The 23,492-nt window shown below is 34.9% G+C and overlaps 6 protein-coding genes across 15 annotated transcripts; 3 read left to right on the top strand and 3 right to left on the bottom strand.

The window, feature by feature from the left end:
- The first annotated feature begins 496 nt into the window (after window positions 1-496).
- Window positions 497-2,647, top strand: LOC102607635 (SWI/SNF complex subunit SWI3B). The gene is made up of 5 exons (XM_006473789.4): window positions 497-717; window positions 811-1,622; window positions 1,908-2,037; window positions 2,203-2,333; window positions 2,410-2,647. Exons 1-5 carry the CDS (start codon window positions 579-581, stop codon window positions 2,596-2,598), a joined length of 1,401 nt encoding a protein of 466 aa, XP_006473852.2. The 5' UTR covers window positions 497-578; the 3' UTR covers window positions 2,599-2,647.
- On the bottom strand, window positions 2,489-4,922 carry LOC102607932 (psbP domain-containing protein 3, chloroplastic). 5 transcript variants are annotated; one of them, XM_006473793.4, is made up of 10 exons: window positions 4,722-4,921; window positions 4,543-4,615; window positions 4,338-4,462; window positions 4,183-4,239; window positions 3,819-3,899; window positions 3,653-3,735; window positions 3,496-3,556; window positions 3,189-3,307; window positions 3,038-3,082; window positions 2,489-2,936 (listed from the first exon to the last, which is right to left on the bottom strand). In XM_006473793.4, the coding sequence occupies exons 1-10, from the start codon at window positions 4,828-4,830 to the stop codon at window positions 2,910-2,912; spliced, it is 780 nt and encodes a 259-aa protein (XP_006473856.1). In that variant the 5' UTR covers window positions 4,831-4,921; the 3' UTR covers window positions 2,489-2,909. The 5 variants fall into 5 exon arrangements, with proteins under 5 accessions (XP_006473856.1, XP_006473854.1, XP_015384380.1 ...); XM_006473791.4 differs by having other exon boundaries at window positions 3,481-3,556; window positions 4,183-4,236; XM_015528894.3 differs by having other exon boundaries at window positions 3,481-3,556; window positions 4,533-4,615; window positions 4,722-4,920.
- Window positions 4,923-6,757: 1,835 nt separating this feature from the next.
- On the top strand, window positions 6,758-11,893 carry LOC102607138 (AT-hook motif nuclear-localized protein 10). 2 transcript variants are annotated; one of them, XM_006473787.4, is made up of 6 exons: window positions 6,758-6,929; window positions 7,321-7,796; window positions 8,284-8,336; window positions 10,166-10,297; window positions 10,725-10,886; window positions 11,288-11,893. In XM_006473787.4, the coding sequence occupies exons 2-6, from the start codon at window positions 7,361-7,363 to the stop codon at window positions 11,531-11,533; spliced, it is 1,029 nt and encodes a 342-aa protein (XP_006473850.1). In that variant the 5' UTR covers window positions 6,758-6,929; window positions 7,321-7,360; the 3' UTR covers window positions 11,534-11,893. The 2 variants fall into 2 exon arrangements, with proteins under 2 accessions (XP_006473850.1, XP_006473851.1); XM_006473788.4 differs by lacking the exon at window positions 6,758-6,929 and adding an exon at window positions 7,076-7,224.
- A 1,181-nt stretch (window positions 11,894-13,074) lies between these two features.
- LOC102631346 (uncharacterized) lies at window positions 13,075-15,766 on the bottom strand. 2 transcript variants are annotated; one of them, XM_025096379.2, is made up of 5 exons: window positions 15,512-15,766; window positions 14,894-15,236; window positions 14,347-14,618; window positions 14,021-14,217; window positions 13,075-13,894 (listed from the first exon to the last, which is right to left on the bottom strand). In XM_025096379.2, exons 1-5 carry the CDS (start codon window positions 15,699-15,701, stop codon window positions 13,460-13,462), a joined length of 1,437 nt encoding a protein of 478 aa, XP_024952147.2. In that variant the 5' UTR covers window positions 15,702-15,766; the 3' UTR covers window positions 13,075-13,459. The 2 variants fall into 2 exon arrangements, with proteins under 2 accessions (XP_024952147.2, XP_024952148.2); XM_025096380.2 differs by having other exon boundaries at window positions 15,505-15,653.
- Window positions 15,767-16,185: 419 nt separating this feature from the next.
- Window positions 16,186-17,449, bottom strand: LOC102631039 (hypothetical protein). The gene is made up of 3 exons (XM_006473783.4): window positions 17,144-17,449; window positions 16,776-16,848; window positions 16,186-16,680 (listed from the first exon to the last, which is right to left on the bottom strand). The coding sequence occupies exons 1-3, from the start codon at window positions 17,153-17,155 to the stop codon at window positions 16,484-16,486; spliced, it is 282 nt and encodes a 93-aa protein (XP_006473846.1). The 5' UTR covers window positions 17,156-17,449; the 3' UTR covers window positions 16,186-16,483.
- A 2,277-nt stretch (window positions 17,450-19,726) lies between these two features.
- Window positions 19,727-22,637, top strand: LOC102607717 (increased DNA methylation 3). 4 transcript variants are annotated; one of them, XM_052441543.1, is made up of 4 exons: window positions 19,727-19,846; window positions 20,565-21,568; window positions 21,701-21,721; window positions 22,209-22,637. In XM_052441543.1, exons 2-4 carry the CDS (start codon window positions 20,611-20,613, stop codon window positions 22,442-22,444), a joined length of 1,215 nt encoding a protein of 404 aa, XP_052297503.1. In that variant the 5' UTR covers window positions 19,727-19,846; window positions 20,565-20,610; the 3' UTR covers window positions 22,445-22,637. The 4 variants fall into 4 exon arrangements, with proteins under 4 accessions (XP_052297503.1, XP_024952446.2, XP_052297505.1 ...); XM_025096678.2 differs by having other exon boundaries at window positions 22,206-22,637; XM_052441545.1 differs by lacking the exon at window positions 21,701-21,721.
- Window positions 22,638-23,492: the final 855 nt, after the last annotated feature.

Genomic DNA, 23,492 nt, shown 5'->3' with positions numbered 1-23,492 from the left:
TTTGATTTGATTTGCCGTTGAAGAAATGCTAGACTATAGATAAAAAATTTTTAAAAATACTCAATTAGGGTTAGTTTTGTGATTATGACAAAGTGAAAATTTGGGGTTCTCAATTTTATAATAAGTGCTAAAAAATATACTACACTGAATAATTAATTAATTAATAAATAAATAAATAAAACACATTTACTAATACAATATATTTTATTATTTAATATATTAATTTTTTTTATCTTTTAATTTGAAAATCATAAAATGAATTCACAAATTTTGAAAAATAATTTAATTTTTTTACCAAACTCTTAACTTATCTGGTTATCTTTTATATTTAAAAATTATCTCAATATGTTTCTATTTATTTAATAAAAAAATTAACTTTTTTATTTTTTGAAATTACTTTGAACCTACGAAAGTCAAATTAGCAATCTCAAACAGGCTACGGCATATATTGAATTTGAAATTAGAGCAGACTGCTAAGAAGCATATATATATATATATAGAGAGAGAGAGAGAGAGAGAGAGAGAGAGAGAGAGAGAGAGAGTGTGTGTGTTGGGAATGCTAGCGAATTTATTATCTCATGGCGGCTAAATCGCCCGTTAAAGAACCTCCGGGAACGTCCGCCGTTAACCCCACCACTCCTCTTGCGCCTCCACCCGTCAAGCCCGAGCTACCCTCTTCCTCCGAACCCGACGTCGTTAACGTCCCCAGCTATTCCAGTGAGTTGGCCCCTCTCCGAAATTGACAATTTTTATTTTTCTTTCGTCTAATTGTTTAGAATTCTTTATTATTATTATTTTTGGTGGGTTTAGGGTGGTTTTCATTTGACAGCATCAGTGAATGTGAGGTCAAATTTCTTCCGGAATTTTTCGATTCGCGTTCGCCATCGAAAAACCCTAGGGTTTACAGGTACTATAGGGATTCAATAGTCAAGCATTATAGAGAGAACCCGTCGAGGAAGATTACGTTTACCGACGTGAGGAGGACTCTTGTCGGCGATGTGGGATCTATTCGAAGGGTGTTTGATTTCTTGGAGACTTGGGGACTTATTAATTACTTTGCTTCTGTTAAGACCTTGAAGTGGGAAGATAAAGAGACCAAGTCCTCTGCTGCTTCTGCTGAATCCTCCTCCGCTCTTAAGGAGACCTCTAAGAGGCTCTGCAATGGTTGCAAGACCCTTTGTACCATTGCTTGTTTTGCTTGTGATAAGTATGACTTGACCCTTTGTGCGAGATGCTATGTCCGTGGTAACCATCGGGTGGGTGTTAGCTCGTCTGATTTCAGGCGGGTCGAGATCAGTGAGGAGGCTAGATCGGATTGGACAGAGAAAGAAACTTTGCAACTTCTGGAGGCCATTATGCATTTTGGTGATGACTGGAGGAAGGTTGCACAGCATGTCAGTGGTAAAAGTGAGAAGGACTGCATCACTCATTTTATCAAGCTCCCTTTTGGGCAGGAATTTGTTTGTAAAGAATCAGATTCGGAGGATGTGGATAATAAGTTTTTTTCTATCAACAACCCTAGTGATGCTGTAAGTGAATCGGAAAATGTTGGCGCTACATCCCCGAGTAAGAGAATGCGTCTCACCCCTCTTGCCGATGCAAGTAACCCAATAATGGCTCAGGTATGCCCTTTTACAAAGTACATATCAAGATAAATCAAGGGAAAAAATGGAAACCAATTTCTGGAATATCAGATGGATTCCATTCTGATACTTGGAAATAAGTTTGTTGATTTTGTAGAAACTGTAGGAGGATTACCTTGCAGAAACCAGACGCTTGTATTTTCAGTTTGCTTTAGATATTAGTAACTTGCATTAACTAACTTCGCAATGTTGGAGCAATTTCATGTTTATATTTATTGCTGTTTTCCAAAGTTATATAAGATAATTACTTGCGTTTTCTATCAGGCAGCTTTCCTGTCGGCTTTGGCTGGTGTCGAGATTGCTGAAGTTGCTGCTCGAGCAGCTGTGACAACTCTGTCAGATGTGGATGATAGAGCAAGTAAAGGGAGTCTTATGAGAAATACAAGACAGCAAGGTATGAATAGCAATCCTTCCTAGCCAAGTTCTTTTCTATTAGTCAAGAAATAAATCCATTTACGACGAGCTGTTACCCTAACTGTTATTCTGTTAATAAAAGTTGGAAACTTCTGTTGTTGAGACCATCCAGCTTAGTATGTTATTGACTTGGTTCAACATGCAGAAGCTGAGGTTGCATCCAATGGTGATGCCACCCAGAATGCATTGGCAAGAGCTTCTGTAGATGCAAGTTCCTTGATCGAGAAGGAAGAGTTGGATGTTGAGAAAGCTATATCTGGGATTGTGGAAGTGCAGGTGCGTAAAATTCTTGGTCATTTTTTCTGTCATATTCAATTATAAATTATTAGCTAAATGTGAAAGAGTTTTGCAGATGAAAGAGATCCAGGATAAGATCATTCGATTTGAGAGTTTAGATTTGCAAATGGAGGAAGAGTGGAAACAGTTGGAGCAAGTCAAGAATTTACTTTTTGTTGATCAGCTTTCTGTTCTATTTCATAAATCTAATGCTCGGAAAAATGGAGACCGGACTGAGGAGAATGTTAAAACAGATGTTTCATGACCTTGTGTATCTTCTATGCTGTATGAAATGTGAAATTTGTTTCTTTCCATGGCCCAAGGAATGTTGTTAGTGCCTAGTAGTAGATGTAGATGGGGGAGCCTTCACTTTCCACTTAGGCTATGGCTCAACATAACCCAAAATTGTGCTTGAATTTCAGACAGGGTTTACCTATAATCATTTGAGTTTTTTTTTTTTTTTTTTTTTTTTGGCTTCCGTGACCGAGGAAAATGACAATAAGTAACAAACATGTAACGTGCTCCGAATACAAAACTAGCAAAACAAAGCACGGCGGCATTGAAGTAGTTCTTTCTTCAAATGAACCTGAAGGATGCGACTGCCTGCAAAATCAAGTAAAATGGGTCATCCATAAACGAATCTAAAGCTATTTCATGGTACGATACGATGTGCTCAATAATATAATTCTACTAGTAAAAGTTACCTTCTCAATATTAGAGCCATATTTCTCTGATTCTTCTTCCACAAACTGCATCAAAATGTCAAGAGTTTAATACAGAGACCGAGCCTTGGAATTAACTCATGAAGGGATTGCAACAGCTAAAGAATAGAAGCTCTAAGATATTCGAATGTACCTGGCCAGTCACTGTGTATAATCTGTTGTACCAACCATTTGATGCCATCCCAATGGCTGAAAACAAATGTTTACGGCTCTCACCTGGATTTTGCAGTGTATACTCTATGTAATAAAACCCTGCATTCAAAATAATTACACGTAACATCTTGCATGATTTCACCGGCACTCTTTCAAGAACTTCTAATCAGAATGACATAATTCAATTGCCATGGGAAATAATTAATTAAAATCTTCAAAATGGTTTTGTAATGTCAGAATTGATTATTGAATAGAAAAGAAGATGCAAATGCCTTTGGATGCTTTACAATCTATGAGTTTTGCTGCTACACCCGGGGGTCTTCGCCAGCTTCTATCTAATCCACTAACCTGTTGAGAAGACTTATGATAAGAACAGAGCAGCGTGCAAGCAAAACAAATGAGCAACCAAGCACAAGCTGAAATAACATTGGAAAAGCTACATACCAGAGTGTCAGCAAAAGCTTCAACTTTGCCAAAAGATTCCATTCTCGTAAAATCCGGACCAAGCCCCGTGATCACCACACTGACTAAAGAAAGAAACCAATTTAAGATTTACAGACTTGAATATGTTAAAATAAATCATAAATCCACCAGAAGAGTTTTCGAATACCGCTTGAACTAGATGCTTCTTGTGGGTAGAAAGCAGTAATGGATTTGAATCCATTTGGTTCCCCCGCGCCCAGTTGCCAATCTGTTTCAACAAGCAGCACTTGTTCTCATCTCATCACTCAATAAATTTGATATTTCAACTCCAATAAAGTTTAAACCCATCAAAATACTTCCATGAACTCCCGACATAACTCATGCACACAAACAAATTTTAAGGTCATATTTTGAGCAACAGGCTCATGTGAACCCAAGAGTCTCCGATTAGGCACTTCCATTCTTTAATCTGTACCGCATCAATTCCATGATTACATAGGTAGTTATACACCAAGTAATCAAATTTTGATGGGGATTTATCATTTATGTACCTTGGGGTATCGAAATCTCAAACTTGTTCAGTTCATCAGTATAAACACGGAGGTCTTCTGCGACATAAGAAACTTAATGAAAATGATTACAGAAAAAAAAAAAAAAGAGATCTCATATTGAATCATTGGCACTACTACCAAGACAGCAAAGTTACCATTCGCTGCAAGCGCATAAGAAACAATTGCTGGGAAAGAACACGCAGTGAAGGCCAGTTGAAACATCACTTCTCTTCTTTTAGTCCTAGAGTCATCATCTTGTTCTTCAATGCGAAATCTGTTACTGTTTAAAATAAAACCAACAAATTATTATCCAAAATTCTAAAATAAACCCACGAATCAAATAACTCAACTGCAAATTACAGGGTTCTTGCGTCGTCTTCTTGTTCCTGTTTCTTGCAGCAGAACACAAATTGCTTTTTATATTGATTGGTTCCTGAAACAAATTGAACAAAAAAGATGAAAAAAAGTCAAAATGACAACAAAAAAAACAAGTAGTAAGAGATAAAATGGGGTAGATAAGAGCTGTAAAGCTTATTAGCCTTTGTTGTTAGAAAAAGCTGTGAAGGAGGCGTGGTGAGGCCGCTGAGACCAAGTGTGGAGTGGAGAAATAGAAGCCATGTTTTGAGATTGGCTTCTGCTTTCGGACATATATCCGTTTTTTTTTTCCGTTTTCTTCAGTTGCTGCTGTTACTCAACGGTTTTTTCTGCGGTCATTGTTTTCTTTTTCTTTTTTTCAAAATGGCATAAGAATTTCTCAGGATGAAATATAAATATCTATTCCCATGTGCATTTTATAATTTGAATTTAAAATTACTATAATAAAAAAGATTTTAAATTCAAATCACCTAATTGATGAGCAAATTCATAAAAAATATAAATTCGTATCAGCAGTTTTAATTCCTTAAAAAAAAAAGAAGAAAACTATTGCAATTTGTTTACAATAAAATTATTACAAAAATGTAATCGTAAAAATTGCAAATTTTGTTAATAATTAATTACTACATTTTGTAATATTTGCATTTTTTTACAATCCACCAGAAGAGTCCTTCACTTGTGTCACGTGGGACTCTCGTCTTTTTCTTAGTTTCTGGCCTGACAAAGAATTGTGATCTAAACTCTTGTATGTGTTTATTAATTGAGCATGAGAATGGAAATGGTGGAATATGATTAATTTATTTATTTACTTTCAAAATAAGGAGGAGAATTGGAATTAAATTGGTGGAATCTACACCAATTTTGAAACGATTCCTGTAGTTATTTTTAATGATGGTTGAAAAAAAAATTACAAAAATTAGATCAAGCAAATCGATCGCTGCTACAAATGTTGCTGGCTACCAATCATTATTGTTGTTAACAATAAGTTTATTAAATAATAATAATAATTAACTGACTTTTTAATAACTTGTGATAATTCATTTCAATTTTAAGATAAAATAAAAATATTAATGATAAAATATTAATGATTCTGTTTCTTATTCTTATAGTTCAAATAGATATTTTACTTTAATTCTCATTCTTCATTTATATTACAACATATTTTATTCTGAATCTCATTTCTCATTTATTTTATAATTTATTCTGATTTTAATTCATTCTAATTACTAATTAATAAATGTAGTATAAACTCTAAATTAGCACTCACCTATCTGTATTAAACTTTTCTTCCTTTGTTTTGACCTTTTTAAGTTTAATCATTTAAATATTTTATTATTCAAAAGAGAAAGATCACCAATTACCAAGAGAACAACATAATTAGCCCTGAATTTTTTTTTTCCATTTTTGTTTAGCAATCAACCAGAAAATAATTAATTTATATTTCAAGAAATAATATTGAATAACACAACTAAGATTTTGATTATTAATCATTAAAATAAAAATTAGTGAAATTCATTTGGCTTTATATGGTCACTAACAGAAGACCTGCACTCATTTTGGTTGTCTGAAGACTGAAGAGGATAAAACCCAGAAAAAAAAAAAGGATTTAAGTGAATAACACAATATATGTTGCTTGATTGGCATATTAAAGCTTTCAAGATAAGTATGAGTTAATACGGTGGATGTAATTCTAATTTTCAATTATTGTTTATAATTACGCACCCGCTCCTCTCTGCCAACTATAATAAAACCGTAATTTTCATTTAAACCAAATGTTTAATAATATTTAATTAAAGGAAATGAATAAAATAATTATGTAAATTAAAAGTCCTAAGGCCAATGTCCAAGTATCCAACTGTACAATACCCAAGTAATTATTATTAATTAAAAAAGCAAAAAGAAGAGAAAACAAACAAGCGCCAAATACCAAATTTTCAAATTTTATCCGCAATCGCAGGAAAGCTGTACTCGCCGTTGTTCACTTTACACGGACTGCGATAACGTATAATTAAATCGGATAAGAAACGTGGAGTGTTTAACAAGCGAGTGTATTGAATTTGTACTCGAGTTACAAAATGAAATTTTTTTAAAAAGCAAGCGAGTGGAGTAATGAAGGCGTTGAAGTAAATGCAAAAATAAATAATCAATATCTTTTTTGTACGAAAGCAAAATAGGCCTGCTTTTACCTGCTTTTTTTAATAAAGCCCCGTAAAAAAAAAAAAAAAAAAATCAAATCAAATAAATATCTAAATTAAAATGTAAACAAATTATTCACCATTTCCCTTTACTCCCCTGCTATTTTCATTTCCAAAACCCTAAAATTTCGTCTCTTCACTCCTTTTTTTCCTCCCTTGATTTCACCTATTTCTTTGGTAAGTTTGCTCTATTTTTTCCCTTAATTTTCCCTTTTTTTAATGTAATTTTTATTTTTTAAACAGTAAATTCCCACAATTCCTTTTTTTTTTAATAATTAAATTTGTTTTTATCTTGATCTTTGCTTAATTTTTGTCAAAATCTATAGTTGAAGTTGCAGTAATTAGGGTTTGGTTTTTTTTTTTTTTTTTAAGTTTAAGCTAACTGGATTAGCTCACTTCATTCAAAACTCTCTTCTTTAATTGAAAGATCTAATTTTCCCCCCCCCCCCCCCAGTCACTACTGTGAAGTAAAGTTAGTTTCTTGTTTTTAATTTTGTTAATTAGATTTACAAATTTTTAAATATTTAAAATTTTTCAAAGTTTGGTAATGCATGGAATTTTGGTACAGTGAGAGAAGTTCAATCAAAGTAGCTGAAGTCTCGAAGAAGATGTCAGGATCCGAGACAGCAGTGAATGTGATGACGTCACAGCCTCCGGCGTCGATACAGAGCATGCGTTTAGCGTTTAGTGCGGACGGCACAGCTGTGTACAAGCCCATAACTGCTACGTCGCCAACTTACCAGCCATCCGGAGCCGGCGGAGACGGGGCCATTCCACAGGCACAGGGACTTAATGTGATGAACATGGGCAGTGGAAGTGAGCCGATGAAGAGAAAGAGAGGGAGGCCTAGAAAGTATGGGCCCGATGGCACCATGTCATTGGCTCTTGTTCCTTCTCCTTCTTCTGTTACCACCGCCACCGGTGGTACTGGTAGTGGGTTATCTTCTCCCGGTGGCGGTCCGTTGTCTCCGGATTCTATAAAGAAATCTAGAGGCAGGCCTCCTGGTTCTGGTTCTGGAAAGAAACACCAACTTGAAGCTCTGGGTAATTAGAAAATTATTTGGGCTTTTTGTCACGTGCTGCGTTGTCGTTTTGAGTTTAAAACTACAAGTTTTGCTTTGCCTCTTGCTCTCTCTCTCCCACTTTGGTTTAATTTTGTTGCATGAAACCAAATGTTGGCTGTTTGCTGTTATGGTAAAAGTGTTGTGTCTTAAAAGGATCTTGTAGAACTAGAATGAGGAGGAATTATCAATCAATAGCCAAATGTTTTGCTGGAAATTGGGATCTGTTTGGTTCTGACCTCAGATTCTTGTTTTGTTTTTTTTTTCTCTAAAGTGAATTACGTTTATGCCCTCGTCTGCTGTTGGCTTTATAGTATTTCTCCCGAGTCTCTCAAGTCTCACGTACTTGCTAATATTCTTATGCATGTCTTTCACACCAGTCATGAAAATAAAATGCTTTTTAATTAGAATTTATTTGACATGTTAGTTTTATGGTATTTTGATTTTCTTATGAAGGTTTCTTTTTGCAGGTTCCGCAGGGGTTGGATTTACTCCACATGTTATCACTGTAAAAGCTGGAGAGGTTAATTTTCATTTTCTTCTCATAAATGAACTTCTCAGATTCTGCAGATTTTTTTTTTTTTTTACTTCATTAAACATCTTGGGTGTCTTTATAAAATTTTTACATCTTGGGCGTCTTTATAAAATTTTTGTTTTTGATTAGAAATTACATTCACTCCAGATGCTTTTTGAAACCATGGTTTTAGCAGTGATATAGTATTTGATGTTGAGACGCTTCTTTCTAGTTATGCCATTAGAGTTGGCCTGACTCAAGGATAATTGCTGCACCAACTGCTTCTTTTGTTAGATCTTGAACATTCATTCTGGTTGTTGGTTGTCATTTATTCTTAAATTTGTTTTGACTAATTATAGTATTCTCAATAATTTAGTACACAATGATGTGACTGATTTATTATTTTCTTGCACAGCCATGTTTTGTGTACATGTTATCAAGGTAAGTGGGTGGTCTAAAGGTAGTGCTAGGAAATTAAGCCAATTACTTCATCCTTAACCACACCAATATAACAGGCAATGGGAAAGAAACAGTTGAAACCTGATTGTGCTTTTGACCTTGCAATCCTAACTTGTAAGTTTAATTTAGTTTATTTTGCTATATTATGTGCATTTGTCAGCTCAATAAAACTCAAATGTCAGAAAAGGTTATCATTTCCTAAGTTGAGAGTGATTGCTTCATTGAACAAATATAAACTAGATGTGGTTAATGTTGATGTGAATATAAACTAGATGTGTTTAGAGCATAACTAATTATGATTTCTAAATCAATTATTAGCACAGAAATGCTTGATGCTGTTTCCTAGTTTAATTTCTCTTTCTAACTATAATACTATGTAAACTATGATTTGAGTGGAAATTTTCTTTTTTCAATTTTTATCTCAGGAAGGTAAGTGATTAAAATTGTTTTATTCGCTGGAAGTTGTTTAACTGCCTGGTAATGGAATCTGTAAAATAAATTCTTTTGTAGTGACTTTAAAGGGATTAAGAAAGCTATCTTAACTGGCAATGACTTAATTTTCTATTCAACTTAATCAGAGCTAATGACTAAGTACTAAGGAAGTAGTTTCTAGTGGGAAATTTATCAAGCTTTTACATTTTGAGAATCATGGTTTTATTATCTTTATATCAAATAACAGACGTTATAAAAGCATTTTCTATGCTGCATCTTATTGCTGCAATGAAAGAAAATGACTTCTAAATGTGAGGCCTGAAATCCATTATACGTCTGCACCCAATTTTTGTGCTCGCGGCAAATTCGTATTTTACCACAGCACTTTGGTGCATATGACTTGGTGACTTCAGTTTTCGGTTGCTGATAACGCAAATCACAAAATGTAACAGTTTCATTGATTTTATCTCTAGGTGGAGAATTAAAAACTAGTAACTGTGGGACCAAAATTGATTCATATTGTTTTGCATAAGACTGGCAGTAGACTGACCATATCAAGGTTGGTACATTTGCAATGTCACAATCAGTATTCATAATGACTGTCTATAGTAGATTGGTAAAGAATGGGAGTTAATGGTACATGATTCTTTTGTTTGTTGACACTCCTCGAATGAGATATAGTGGCTTGCGAAAATGCCACTCGGCTTGCATCTCAATTGAATGATTCCTGTGCAGGTGTGCACGCTAGAGCTTCTGTTCTGTCCATCCTAGAGCTTCTGAATATTTATGATGTTATGATCCTTGCTTTATTGTAACTTTATCTTTAATTCCAACTTTATTAATGTGAATGTTTACAATTACATGCTTGTTCAGGCAGATTTGTAGGCAATTTTACTGCTCTGGTTAGGATTTCAATATATTAATATTGGATATATCTGGATTTTCAGGATGTATCATCAAAAATAATGTCATTTTCTCAGAATGGTCCCAGGGCTGTTTGCATCCTCTCAGCTAATGGAGCCATATCTAACGTCACTCTCCGCCAAGCTGCAACATCTGGTGGAACTGTAACTTATGAGGTTTATAAAGTTGCTTATAATTATTGTTTTTCCTGGTGTTCTTTTCCCTCCTTTTTCAATCCCCCTATCCTCCTCCCCTATGTTTAACTTTCTAATAAGAAAAATGCTTTTCAAGATGCTTGTTGTATGTGAGTTTCAACTTTTCTAGAACCGGCTTTGTTTGAAATGTTTATTCCTTGAATCATATGTGAGAAGAGCAAAAGGCCATCAAATACTTCTTGTTGAAGCAGACTACTTGGCCAATGGATGCTAAGTAACCAGAATTCAGAATGGATAGAGTCCAAGAGAGAGAATTTTTCAAAATCCATGACATTGTACTAAAGTTATGATTGCCCCATTTATGCATATGTTGCTGCACAATGATCCATGTTTTACCAATCTTTCTTTCCCTCCATTTTCCTCTGATTTGTGTAGTTATTTTGTGCAGGGGAGATTTGAGATTCTTTCACTTTCTGGTTCATTTTTACTATCTGAAAGTAGCGGTCAGCGGAGCAGAACTGGGGGACTAAGTGTCTCATTATCTGGCCCAGATGGTCGTGTATTGGGCGGCAGTGTGGCTGGTCTTCTAACTGCTGCTACTCCTGTTCAGGTCTGTCTGGTTGTTTAATGTTTACCACTATCTTCATTTCTTGTAAATCTCTGTGAACACATTGATAATTGTGCCAATTCTCTAAATGAATTTGGTATCTTGCAATTTTTGTGACACATTGTTAAAAAAAAAAATGATAACTTGGGCCAAAATTCAAGCACCTTGTTTCATTCAATTATGATATCGAGCATTCCTTATTATAGCAATTTTCTCAGATAATCTTCCTTCCTTTCTGAAAATTCTGAAGTTGTCGATATGAGATGCTGACAATTTGGATGTGTTGTATTTACGAGCCATGATGATCTAACACAGCCTAATATTGGTTTAACATAATTATAAAGTGCAGTATTGCCATCAATGGGTTGTAATGATTCTAAGCTTTATGTATGCGAACTTCGCAGGTGGTCGTTGGAAGCTTCCTTGCTGATGGTCGGAAGGAATCAAAATCATCTCACCGCATGGAATCTCTACCTGTCCCTCCAAAGCTTGCTCCAGGTGGTCAGCCTGCAGGACAGTGCAGTCCACCTTCTCGTGGGACTCTTAGCGAATCCTCGGGTGGACCTGGGAGCCCACTTAATCACAGTACGGGAGCCTGCAACAACAATCACCTGCCACAGGGAATGGCGACCGGCATACCATGGAAATAAACCACTCATGACTTCAGCGTCACCGCCAATTTGTGTAGTAGGCGAGGGCTCTAATATTGTGTTATTAGCTACTTTTTACCGTAGGACCTTGAGGAGATCCATTTCTAATGTTAGCTTTCTGTAAGTTGAAGTAGAAGAATAACTTGCATGATGCTTTCTTTTCTTGTTTCACCACCATGATTAGAGCCCAGGCTTTTAGAAGAGTGATCCACATATATATATATATATATATATATATATATAATAGTTTCGTTGTACTAGTAGTTGTTGCGTAATACCTGTACTGGATTTCATCCTTGTTTTTCTCTGTATTTAATTTAATTAACCAGGAGGGGACAACAAGATGCCCATTTGTATTTCTCTTCAGAACCTTTCATCTCCTGATTATTTTATCTGCCGTTAATTTTTCGTTATCGAAGGGCGTGTGTTCAAAGATAGACATGATCGCATGGTTTATGGTGGCCGTTGTGTGTAAATATGTATATGTATATGTATATGTATATGTATAAGTATATGTATGTGTGTGTATATATATATATGAAGCAGTTTTGGAACTCAAACCCCCTCATGAGAACAGAGAGGAAATTTAAATTCCATTTGTGAATCAGAATAACTCTACATTAATAATAATAATAATAATAATAATAATTACTCTTTCTTCAATTTACATGAATAAACCCACCATTTGAAAATGACCATTTAGAATTTCAAGTAACTGTGAAAGTAATAAACTTTTTATTTTTTATTTTTCCTATAAATAATTATAAAGTTATAAATCTTTCTAAAAAAATGTCCGAATTCAAATGCCATAAGTGAAATGTAGTGGACATGAAGAAAAAGAATCCATGGCTAAAGAGAGTGAAATTGTGAGTTTTTAATTTACAATAAGTGATGTAGAGAGAGGACAACTGTGAGAAAGAGAAGGGAATTAATGGGCAATTTAATTATCATAATTTTTAAGGTGTTGTAAAAATAAATTTAGTCTGTTTAAATAATCCTACTCTTTAATATAATTTTTTTATCACAAAAATACACATTATATCAACTTTTTCCTATAAACTAGTATGATATAATTATTCTAAACATAAACGCAAAAAAATTTATTTCCAACTCTTAAATAATATTTAGTTAAATAAGGAACAAATAAATATTTTTACATTTTAATTTTTCATAAAAAATTATCTTTTGTACTCTTCTCTTTCTTCTTTAATATTTTTTTTTTTTGAGGGGGGAGGCGGATAGCAATTTTTTTTTTTTAGTTATTACGTTAAAAAATCAAGGTGTAAAAATTATTATTGAACATATTCTTTAATAAATAAAATCTAATAACTAAAACTTATGTTGAAGAATTTATTATAGCATGATTTGATTCTATCATTTTATAGACTAAAAGGTCATTAATTCTTTCTGGGTTGGAAAAATAATTTAATTGGCGTTTTGAATAAATTAGTTTAAATAGGTTAAGTAAAATCTTTTCTGACATTTTAAGGTGTGTAAAAACTAAAACTTAATTTTTTAATTTAGCACATGAGCCTACAAAATAACAGAATAATAAAGTATTTAGAATAATTTTTAGAGTGCAAATAATTACACTCAAATAAAAATGCTATCATGGTTCACCAAAAGCCAAGTTAACCTGTGATTTTTCAGTTGGTTCCAAACTCCATTGCTCATACAACACACCATCAAGCTTACCAGCTTGTTGCCCCTCAACAGGATGTTTCATCTGACCCGTGATTTGCAGTTGGTTCCAAACCTCCACTTCTCCTATTTTCCATTAGCATCTAATGGATTCAAAATGACTAAGAGAAAGGTAAAAACACTATCCAAATTCCTCAACAAGATGCTTTTCACTTTCCACCCACAAATAACCAGTATTTTTCCAGTCGCGTGTAGATTACAACAACACGAATAAAGTGGACGGACTTACTTTCTAGCTCTCTTGAGCAGCAACCGTAATGAAAATACCCCAAGAGCGAGAGTTTGCCAAAACCATCCTTTTGCATTTGCAGGATCCACTTTTTTTGCTAGGCACCATGCAAATACACCCTCACTGACATGTGCCGATACTGCAATAGCAAACGCCAATCTCATCATCCACATTGACTTGAAGATGAAAAGCCCAATAGTTCTTAAGATTGGAACAGGGCCAATGTCCGGCAAGTATGCAGTAGCAAACAATGCCGGTAATCCTATCAGACAGAATAACCATGCGTATATAGTAGGCCCATCTAAACTTTTCCTTTTCCTATCTTGCCAGTATGAGATAGTAGCAGCCATGCCCTCCCTAGGACTCACAATCGGGACATAGCAGAGCTCATCCTTGGCTTTAAGTAAAGAGAAGTAATGGGTAACGCCAACCTGTTAGCATATAATTCAGCTTATGACATTGTGTACTGCTAAAGAGCAAAGAAAATACACATGCCTAAAAACAACCCATCTAGGTCTGCCAATGTGTTCATCAGATAGATTGGAATTGAAACAAACCTTGTAGACTTCAGCAGGAAGGATTAACGGTTGAGGAAGCCACCATCGATTCAACCATGGATATAAGACTGAATAGAAAAATGAGAAGACCTTGCCCAAAAAGAGTGCATGGGGAACAGCTAACCAAGACTTCGGCAAGTCATAGTCCAGAGTTTTAAGTAAAGGTCCAATAAATTCGAACGTATTGATTGGAAACCCTGAGAAAGAAGGGAATTATTCATAACATAGCATTTCAAACCAAGTCAAAAGTTAAATCATTTCATCCACCAATAGTTCTTGATCAGGAATTCAAAAGGAAGTATCTAAACGAAGAAGAAATAAATTACCATCAGATACAAAGTATGGTTGGCCAGAAGCTATTGGACGCCCTTTTTGCCCAGGAATGTCATCCAGAAGTCCCATGCTTGCCAATATAAGAGCAAGCACAAGGTTATCAACATAAATCCAGTCGGTTTTCACACTTGGTTCACCAATTTTAAACGGCACCAATCCTAACTTTGCAAGTGATACTATCCTCGGAAGGTGCCTCTCTTCACCTGGCCCATAGATAGCAGCAGGACGAACCGCACATGTATAAAGGCATTTTCTATTATTTTTCCTACACATGAAACATCTCAGCTTTAGTCATAGAAAGTAAACGAAAATTGATGCCCCATCTGCTGAATTGTATCAGTGTTCCAAACTTTTGAGGATTATAAGTCAGTTGTTTATTGTTCTCCCTATCCATTTATCATATAGATTCTTTTCTACAATTTCTTTCCCAGCCGTTTTAGCCAAACAAACAAGTATCATGACAACAATAAAATTGCAGCAGGGGAAGCACACTTATAACCAAAAAAAAAAAAAAAATGGCAATAAATAATAACTCCTCACTTAAAGGGATGACCGTTACTCTTTAGAACCAATTGTTCAGCAACTGATTTACTGCGGCCATATGAATCCACATGTTCATCAATGGGGAAATAGGGTAAGCTTTCATTGCCATTCACAATTTCCTTTCCCCCAAACACAACATTGTATGTGCTGACATAGACAAGCCTTTGAATCCCAAACTCGAGGCAAGCTTCGATGACGTGACATGTTCCATTAATATTGACCTCGTCAACACGACCAAACTGGAGCATTTCCTTCCCCGACATGCCATAGGAAGCAACATGAAACACACAATCTACACCACGGGCAGCTTTTTCAACATCTATTTTGCTAACAACATCCCCTGTCATTAAGAATTATTGCTGAGTGGAAAATCTAATTCAACGTCGTTAAAAGATACTCAGTTGCTCAGTCATTAGACCTAAAATGTCCATGCAGTCCATTACATAACTTGCTAACTGTTTGATCAGCTGATTTATCGAATTTGATCACATATTTCAATATATAAATCATAATTAAAAAGCAAGCTGAATATATGAAAACCAAAGCGACCCAATAGTGGAATTGAATTGGAATTAAAAAGAAGAAGAAGAAGAAGAAGAAGAAGAAACCTTAAACCTTGGATGCAATGGACGCCGTGATTGATGAGAAGGTGAGACCAAGGAGAGTTAGTTCGTAAGTCAAAGGCTCGAACTTGATAAGCGCCTCTACGGACAAGCTCCAGGCAAAGAGCCGAGCCCACGTGGCCCAGCCCCCCAGTCACCAGGAACGTCTTTCCTTCAATGCCTTCGTTTTCGCTCAAGTGCATTTTTGGCTTTTGCTTTGCTGCTCAGATTTGGGACGATGATGCCATCGTCGTCTCGGTTTGTTTTGTTCATTTAATATAATTATTAGTAAATGGGAAAATCTATGTCCTTAGTTGTAAATTAATAAAAGTACAGGGATCAGGATATTATTAACCCCGCGCGCGCGCACATGTAGTATCAGATTGATCTGCGGTGTGTGCTGGCGGTGCGGGCACACAAGATGGCATGAGAAGACGCCACCTCATCGTTTCTAATATGCGACGCGTGCATTATTACATTTGCTTTTATTTAACTGGCTGACTCGCTGAATTATTAATTCGAGCTTTAGGCGTGAAATTTCAAATTACTTTTATGTTAGGTCCAAAAAGTTTGGATTGGCCCATTCTAGATTGTTGTTGTTAGCCCAATAAATTTGAGTGGGAGCATGCTGCAGGCAAGTAAACGACTAACAAGGCTTTTTCCCAAGCGATTTGAGAGAGATCGGTAAATGTTTAACGCAGGCACAGGCTGCAAAATTTAGAATCCTTCAATTTCACTCTATGTATCAATGATTACACATTATAGTAACAACTCCTTTTATAAAAGAAAAGGGTGAAAGCCAGAGAATATAAATAAATAAAATAATAAAAAGAGAACTGAACAAAAATGCATGCACGAAAAACAAAACACAATTGTAGAAGCAGCTCCGATCCCAGACTCTTTTTGTATAACATCCTTCATATAAATAAATAATTAATTAAAATGGGGACCCAAAAAAAAAAGAGAAGTTGAAGATGTAGGCTGGCTAAGAGAAGTTGAAGTTGTTAAATCTCAAGTTTCCATAGCTTGCGCTTGCATAAGCACTGAGAAGTTCATTTTGGGCAGACCAAAAATCAGCTTTCAATCCACCTCTCCTAATGGCTTTCAATATTTTGTTCCTGTGTGCGTAGCCTGTCACCACCACCTTCTGGCTGTTGGCATCCACTTCCACTTTCTCTATTCCTGTAAAAATAATATTGGTTTCAGGGTCGCTGGCATGCATGTATCAATAATAAGGTGACGTGAGCGAGCGATTAACGTTATGGTATCCTGATTACCTCTGAGTTTGGACAGGCATTTTCTTAGTCTTTTCTCATGTATTCCAACCATCTCCACTTTCAATTCTACCGTCTGCGTCGTTTTCAAACGAATAAGAAATACACACATAATTAATTAGCTCGTAATTATATATAACTATATATGGATCATCCTGCCTCTTCAGCTTATTATACAATTAATTTTTGAAAGCTCTATACACATAGATATACATATATACTCTGATATTATAAACCAGTTAGAGATTATACATTACATTATACACCTATCCACGTTGTAATGATTTCATTTCAACGTGAACTCAATCCTAAACGGGCATTATTTTTAATGTGAAAACTCAAGTGTAAAGTCAATGAAAATAAAATATTACCTCCAACTCCATGAAGAGCTATCCCTAAATTCTGCAGAAGATTGATATGGTACTTTGGATTGCAATAAAGTGAAGGAGACAGAGGGTAATGATACGAAAGAAGGAAACAAATGGAATGATTGATGGTCGAGGAATGTCGGGCTTATTTATACATTCATACACTGCCAAGATTAAAGGGCAGTGGGCATTTTAAAACCAACAGTGACAGAATTAAAGTCAGTCTTGGGTCGGTCTGACTCTGCTGGTTTCTAACACTAGGCAAAATAATCTGCTTTCTTTGTCTTCGCTTTTTTTTTTTTTTTTTTTTTTTGTTGGGTAATGTATTGTTATTTAAAAAAAAAAAAAAAGAAAAAGAAACCCAAATAACAAGAAAACCGGTTGGTCCTCACCATTCTATGGCATGATGGAGGAGCACACCCTTATTAGAGTGTCCCACCAGCGCAGAGGCGGCGTATGAGTTTGAAGCAATTTGAAATGATTGGGAGTTTGACGGGTCCAACTTTGCTTTTCCCTTGGGAATACGAACAATACATCTTTGCCTTGCTTTGGATCAATTTCCAATTACAGTAGTAGTTCACAGTTGGTTATAATGACTTAGGATTATTGACTCGTCTTTTTGATGTTGACGAGGAATATAAAAACCGGAGTGTAAATGTGTAACTTGCATATTTGATCTCAGCCGTCTGATCAATTCCAAAGTGTAATTATTAAAACTGCACTAATTCACACATGATATGATGAGTCGTAAAGAAGAAAACATCGAAAAGGAAAAAAAAAAACAAAACAAAAGGAGAATAAACTAAACAGCAAGTTTGGTTTCTCAGAAAAGGTGGGAAACAAAGTAAGAAGAAGAAGAAGGTCAACATAAATTTTCTAGACTCTGGTGGGACGCGTACGTCCTTATGTACCAAATGTGGATTTGAGTCTGCACATTTTTCACAGCACATCGACTAACTACATAATGACTAATGAGAGGGAAAAAAAAAAAAAACACCGTGGAGCCGAGACAGGACGATTCTGATTGGGTGGAGGATGCTTGGGATCAACGTGGAGAATAATAATGAAGGGAATTGCATCGGAATCTGGATCTCTCGAATTTTCAGACTAAGAAGGCACATTGATCGAGCATCATCACATTCAACATCGATCTTCTTTCTGATCATTGTGGTCGTATCTTACCACTTTTTTGAATTCTTTTTCCGGTTTCGGCAACACAAGCCTGAAGCCACACACCCTTTGCTTTACTTTCTTGGTTCCATGCTAACCCAAAAGCCACACTAACAATTAACAAAATAAAATATACTATCACATATCATATATATATATATATATATATATATATATATATATATATATATATATATATATATATATATATATATATTTATTTATTTATTTATTTATATATATATGTGTGTGTGTATGATCAAAGATTCTTAATCATATTAAAGTTAGGAATAAGTTAAAAAAATTCAATACAATGTATTTTATCTTGTAATGTATTAAAATATATATAACAACATTTAAGCTTGGATATATAATATTATAGCAGTAATTAGACAAAAGACTAAAAGATCAATATATAACTACGTGATTATAAGCGATAAAACCAATATTTTTTTCTCAATTCAGGCTTTCATCTTAACAATTTCAAATAACATCTTTAAAAGCACAAATGAGAAATATTTATCCATAGGGTAGAGCTATTGGCACCCCCTCACTGTCCTTATAAAACCCCATTTTTTTTTTGTACTTATAAGTTAATTGCTAAGCAAATTATATTTAAGGACATATAGATCTAATAAAATCCCAACATATTCTTTAAAAAAAAATATTGTTCGACCAAACATTTAAACCTCTTTTTCTCTTTTGATTTTTAATCTGTTTACTTTGGATGAATTTCAAATAATATAAAACAACAAAGTATAGCACATGTACATCTGCAATTATTATTATTTTGTTATTATCATGTTTTTATAAATTTTAACTCAAAAATTCTTTTGTCATTGTTATTTAATTTTCTCAAGGTTGGAGATAGTAACAAAGATGAAGAGATTTGCGCAAGTATCTTAAAAATCTTTGTAAAAAAAATTTGTTGAATACTCAACAAACCAACTGGACTATTAGTGAGAGGAAGAAAAACATGATAATGAAAGAGGATGAATTAGAAAATTGAGGATACAAATCCACCAAAAAAAAAAAATTATCTTCAAATCTATAATATATTTATTAGTAGTCTATGTAAAATAAGGTTTCAAATAAAGGAAAACTTCTGAAAATATTACGATAAGTGTGGTGTAAAAAGATAATAGCTGAGCTCACTTTAACTCTATTAATTTGTCCATTTATGTAATTATGAATAAACATAGATTTATTAATACAAAAGTGGGGTTTAATGAGCATTTTAGAGGGGTGCCAATATCTTCACACTTGTCCATAAATAATGAAATAGTTATCTAAGAGTATAGACAAAGACTTACCCTCTTCGACAAGTTTAAAGAATATACATTCATGCAAACAGGCGCATATTGATGGGCCCATGGCCCAAAAAGTGAGGATAATAATTCTGGTCCGATGGGCCCAGATCCTCCTGAATTTTGCATTCAGGTCCCAGTCACTGTCTGTGTCCGTCACTGATTCCCTTTCACAAAAAATGGAGCCGAAGTGAAAGCTTTTGGTCTGGTTTCAGCCACTCAAAAAAGGGTAACGTTTTACAACTCTTGTGTTGTCCGTTAGTGTCTCTTTCCTTAATTTTGTTGTGCTTGTGGTAGTGGTGGGTAATTATATAATATGGTGTATGGTTTCTTGAATTAGTAAGACAAAGGGAGTACAGAAACCCATTAAACCTTTTGACTTTTGAGTAAGCATTGGAGAGGAAGTCATTACATTTACATGTACATGCTTTAATTTAGAGCCATTTTAAACAATTAAGAAGGTGGAAACTCTAAATTTATGAAATGCATGTAAATTGATGGCCTTTTCAGTTTGAATTTGATGTTAATACACAAGTAGTTGATGAAGAATGAGAATTTTGGTTTCACATGAAAGATGATCGGTCCTTTTTGAGTTAGTACAGCATTTTACTCTATTGCTTGGCAGCATTGATAAGACATGTTGTATAATCATGTACTTAGCCTAAGGGATTGGTATAAATAAAGTGGGAGGGAGGCGTCACTGCTTGATCGAAAGTTCATGTTTAGGGGTCAAGCGAAATAAGATAATGGATTGCCTTCATTTATGCTTGTGCTGTTATGAAACCTATCTCACAAATCTAGTAGCTAGTAATTGTACCATAGTTTTTATTCCTGGGCTCATTGCATGTATTTATCACGTATGCATATTTTATGAAAGAAAATTAGTATCTTTTGATATTTCTTTTAAGAAAATGAGCACATGACGCTAGGTTAATTCACTTATGTAGGCAAGTGCAGATAGTTCTGCAGTTGTGAAAAAGGTGAAGCCGGGGTATGGCCTTGCAGGGAAATAATAGTCCTTCTACAGTGTCTGTTGAAAAGACATTTAACGATCAACATTTCTTGCTGAACTTCATCATGAGCACTTATTTGGGTCCTGATGTGTTCTTCGATAATCCAAGACGTTCTGCATCTCAAAGATTAGCCCAAGCTTTGCCGCCATACACTTCAAATAGTCTGAGCTTTTCATTTGTCAGCCTTTCTCAGTTAGAGAGCTTATACTACTATGTCTTGAGGAATGCTAATCCTGCCCTGGTTGTGCAACCTTCTGTATTTCATATGTATCTAAAAGGCATCATGCCCCTGCCAAGCTCTGAGCTTCCAAAGGATTGTCAGCAGTTCACAAGTTTTTTCCCATTGAATATTCATGGACATAAAAGGTATTCTGGATGTTACGAGATTGTGAAGGGGATTGTTCTTATTGATGATCCAGATACATCATTCATAAAAAAGGAGGACCTAGTAAGGTTCAGATCCTTATCTGGTATGGATGATTTGAAGATTGATAAAATCAAATCCCTGTGTTATGAACATGAATACAAGAAACGCAAAGAAGATGGGAAGCAGAATTACATGAAAAATAGTAAGGCCAATGCTACTGGAAATATTTCTGATGGAAACCATAATTCTTCATCACAATCCCGAGAACCATGTATGGAAAGGCACCCTAATAACCCTCTTCCTGAGCCAGCACTCTCTCATCCTGTTTCAGTGTCAAATCATCATATTCTGCAAGGAGCCTTCCAGAAAAACTGTAATAGGGATGGACCTGCCATGATGCCCCTTTTAACTGTTCCAAATGGGAAAGAATGTATGTCAGATGCATCTGTTACTCTGACTGGAACTGCGACAAAGGGAATGGTAGGACCACCAATTGGTGTCGTGGACATAGGCATTAGCAAACTAGCCTATTTCTTCCAAGCTGCTCTACCTGGAGTCAGGAGAGATTATAGTAAGTTTTTTCTTCTTTCCCCGGTTCTTTTTTATGTATATACCTATAGTGTATGTTACTATTTACTAGTATGCTAGCCTTTGGGGTTTCCCTGTGTCATGAAAATGCCATTAACACGCCTCCTTCATGCAGGCTATTATGCAGACCATGAAGGTGAACTGAGAACAGAGTTAGGATGGGAGAACATTTTTGTTTCATGACAATAATTAGAATCCCATCAATCAAAAGTGTATATTTTAGTTGACTGTTCCATGCACCGGCTGCATAGTTTCACCATTCGAGCTGTTATTAGTCTGATTGACACCTTCATAGTGATATATTCTAAATATATGTCAAGCTGGAAGCAGCTATTAAGTTACAATACATGCAACTAACATTGACTCAAAAGTAGTTTGTCATGACTTCTAATTGTTTAACATGCAACAACTGAATTACATTAAAAAAAAAGGATTTTGGGTTAGTGATGCAACTTAATAGGACCCCATCCTGGGGCTGCCCTTACAGAATGCATCAGAATGCAATTTGCAATAAGGCACAGTCAATGTCTCTCTTAGTGCACTCTTTTATGAACAATTACAATGCAGTTTGGTCTTTCTTTGGATTCTGACAACTGATAACAATTCTTCATACTTCATAGCAGGTCACTTCAGTTGTGAGATTGAAGCGGATGGAAAGGTTCATATTCGAGGGTCAACATCCGGTGGAAAAACTATTAGGAAACGTTCCCGGGTATTCCGTATGAGACTTCATCAAATATGCCCACCTGGCCAGTTTACACTTGATTTCAGTCTTCCCGGCCCGGTTGATCCCCGGCTGTTTTCACCGCATTTTAGATGTGATGGCATTTTTGAAGCAGTTGTCATTAAGCAAAAGTAATACCCATCATTTTTTTTTTTGCTTTATGAGCAGTTCCAGAATTCGTCATCTGTAAGTTGCAGTTCATCCACAACAAATCTCCTTTTTGGATTGGCTCATGTGTATATTTATGCCATTTGTATTTTCTAAGGGTGATATAATCTAATTAACAAGGGTCTGTTCTGAAGAAATGGAAAAAATTTGTTTCCTTTTATCTTTTTATTTGCTGCATAAATCTGTCTAGCTCAAAATTAACGATTTAAAATTCTGTTTTGAGTTGCAAATATTTAGATTATAAATAAATATCGGTCTAAAACAACAAAACTATTTTTATAGTTCCAATTTTTGTGATACACAAAAGTTGAACCTAATAAGTTTATATATTGACTGAAAATTTACTATAATCGAAAACGGAAATTTATAAGTTTATAACTGATATGATATACCGTTTAAAGGTTTTTTTTTTTTTTTTCCCCCCAAGAAAAATTCACAATAAAGGTTAGAATCAATGTTTCGAAAAGAAAAGAATTGTCACAGGTGTAATCATAAGTAAAATAGCTTATATTCACATATTACTTACTTCACATAATCTATTTTAAGTCTTATTTAGATTCTATTCTTCACCAAATTTGTAAAACAAGAATCTCTTACGAAATTTATTGTCTTATAAATTTATTAAATTATAAAATTACTAAAAAGAAATATTAATATATCGATGTTTCAACTGTATTTTAATTTTAAGTTGTTTTTACAGTTTTTTTTTTCTTTCTTCCAATAAATATGTTCTCTATTTACAAAAAAAAATTCACTAAATTTAGCCCTCGGTGTCTTCGAATCTCGATTAGGGATGACAAAAGAACCCGGACCCGGACTAACCCGGATAATCCGGGCCGGGTTGAACCCGTACCGGAGTATAAAAAAATCTAGATCCGGAATGAATTTTCATAACCCGGATTAATCCGGGTCCGGGTCCGGATTTGGGGTAACCCGTGAATCCGGAACCCGGACCCGGATTCTTTTTTTTATATTATTTTTATTAATTAATATAAATAAAAACATAAAAAAAAAC

This window comes from Citrus sinensis, chromosome 5 (assembly GCF_022201045.2).
Source record: "Citrus sinensis cultivar Valencia sweet orange chromosome 5, DVS_A1.0, whole genome shotgun sequence".
Classification (NCBI taxonomy): domain Eukaryota; kingdom Viridiplantae; phylum Streptophyta; class Magnoliopsida; order Sapindales; family Rutaceae; genus Citrus; species Citrus sinensis.
This window is presented reverse-complemented; position numbering and strand designations above follow the sequence as displayed.

Coding starts and splice junctions, on each gene's coding strand:
- LOC102607635 (XM_006473789.4), top strand. CDS start 579: ATGGCGGCTAAATCGCCCGTTAAAGAACCTCCGGGAACGTCCGCCGTT. Junction 718..810: donor TAACGTCCCCAGCTATTCCA/GTGAGTTGGCCC, acceptor TGGTGGGTTTAG/GGTGGTTTTCATTTGACAGC. Junction 2,038..2,202: donor GAGAAATACAAGACAGCAAG/GTATGAATAGCA, acceptor TTCAACATGCAG/AAGCTGAGGTTGCATCCAAT.
- LOC102607932 (XM_006473790.4), bottom strand. CDS start 4,830: ATGTCCGAAAGCAGAAGCCAATCTCAAAACATGGCTTCTATTTCTCCA. Junction 4,616..4,721: donor AGCTTTTTCTAACAACAAAG/GCTAATAAGCTT, acceptor AATTTGTTTCAG/GAACCAATCAATATAAAAAG. Junction 4,240..4,337: donor TTATGCGCTTGCAGCGAATG/GTAACTTTGCTG, acceptor CTTATGTCGCAG/AAGACCTCCGTGTTTATACT.
- LOC102607138 (XM_006473787.4), top strand. CDS start 7,361: ATGTCAGGATCCGAGACAGCAGTGAATGTGATGACGTCACAGCCTCCG. Junction 10,298..10,724: donor GTGGAACTGTAACTTATGAG/GTTTATAAAGTT, acceptor TATTTTGTGCAG/GGGAGATTTGAGATTCTTTC. Junction 10,887..11,287: donor CTGCTGCTACTCCTGTTCAG/GTCTGTCTGGTT, acceptor CGAACTTCGCAG/GTGGTCGTTGGAAGCTTCCT.
- LOC102631346 (XM_025096379.2), bottom strand. CDS start 15,701: ATGCACTTGAGCGAAAACGAAGGCATTGAAGGAAAGACGTTCCTGGTG. Junction 15,237..15,511: donor CGGCGTCCATTGCATCCAAG/GTTTAAGGTTTC, acceptor TCTTAATGACAG/GGGATGTTGTTAGCAAAATA. Junction 14,218..14,346: donor ACCATACTTTGTATCTGATG/GTAATTTATTTC, acceptor CTTCTTTCTCAG/GGTTTCCAATCAATACGTTC.
- LOC102631039 (XM_006473783.4), bottom strand. Junction 16,681..16,775: donor ATGCCTGTCCAAACTCAGAG/GTAATCAGGATA, acceptor TTATTTTTACAG/GAATAGAGAAAGTGGAAGTG.
- LOC102607717 (XM_025096678.2), top strand. CDS start 20,611: ATGGCCTTGCAGGGAAATAATAGTCCTTCTACAGTGTCTGTTGAAAAG. Junction 21,569..21,700: donor TGGAGTCAGGAGAGATTATA/GTAAGTTTTTTC, acceptor TCCTTCATGCAG/GCTATTATGCAGACCATGAA. Junction 21,722..22,205: donor CTATTATGCAGACCATGAAG/GTGAACTGAGAA, acceptor CATACTTCATAG/CAGGTCACTTCAGTTGTGAG.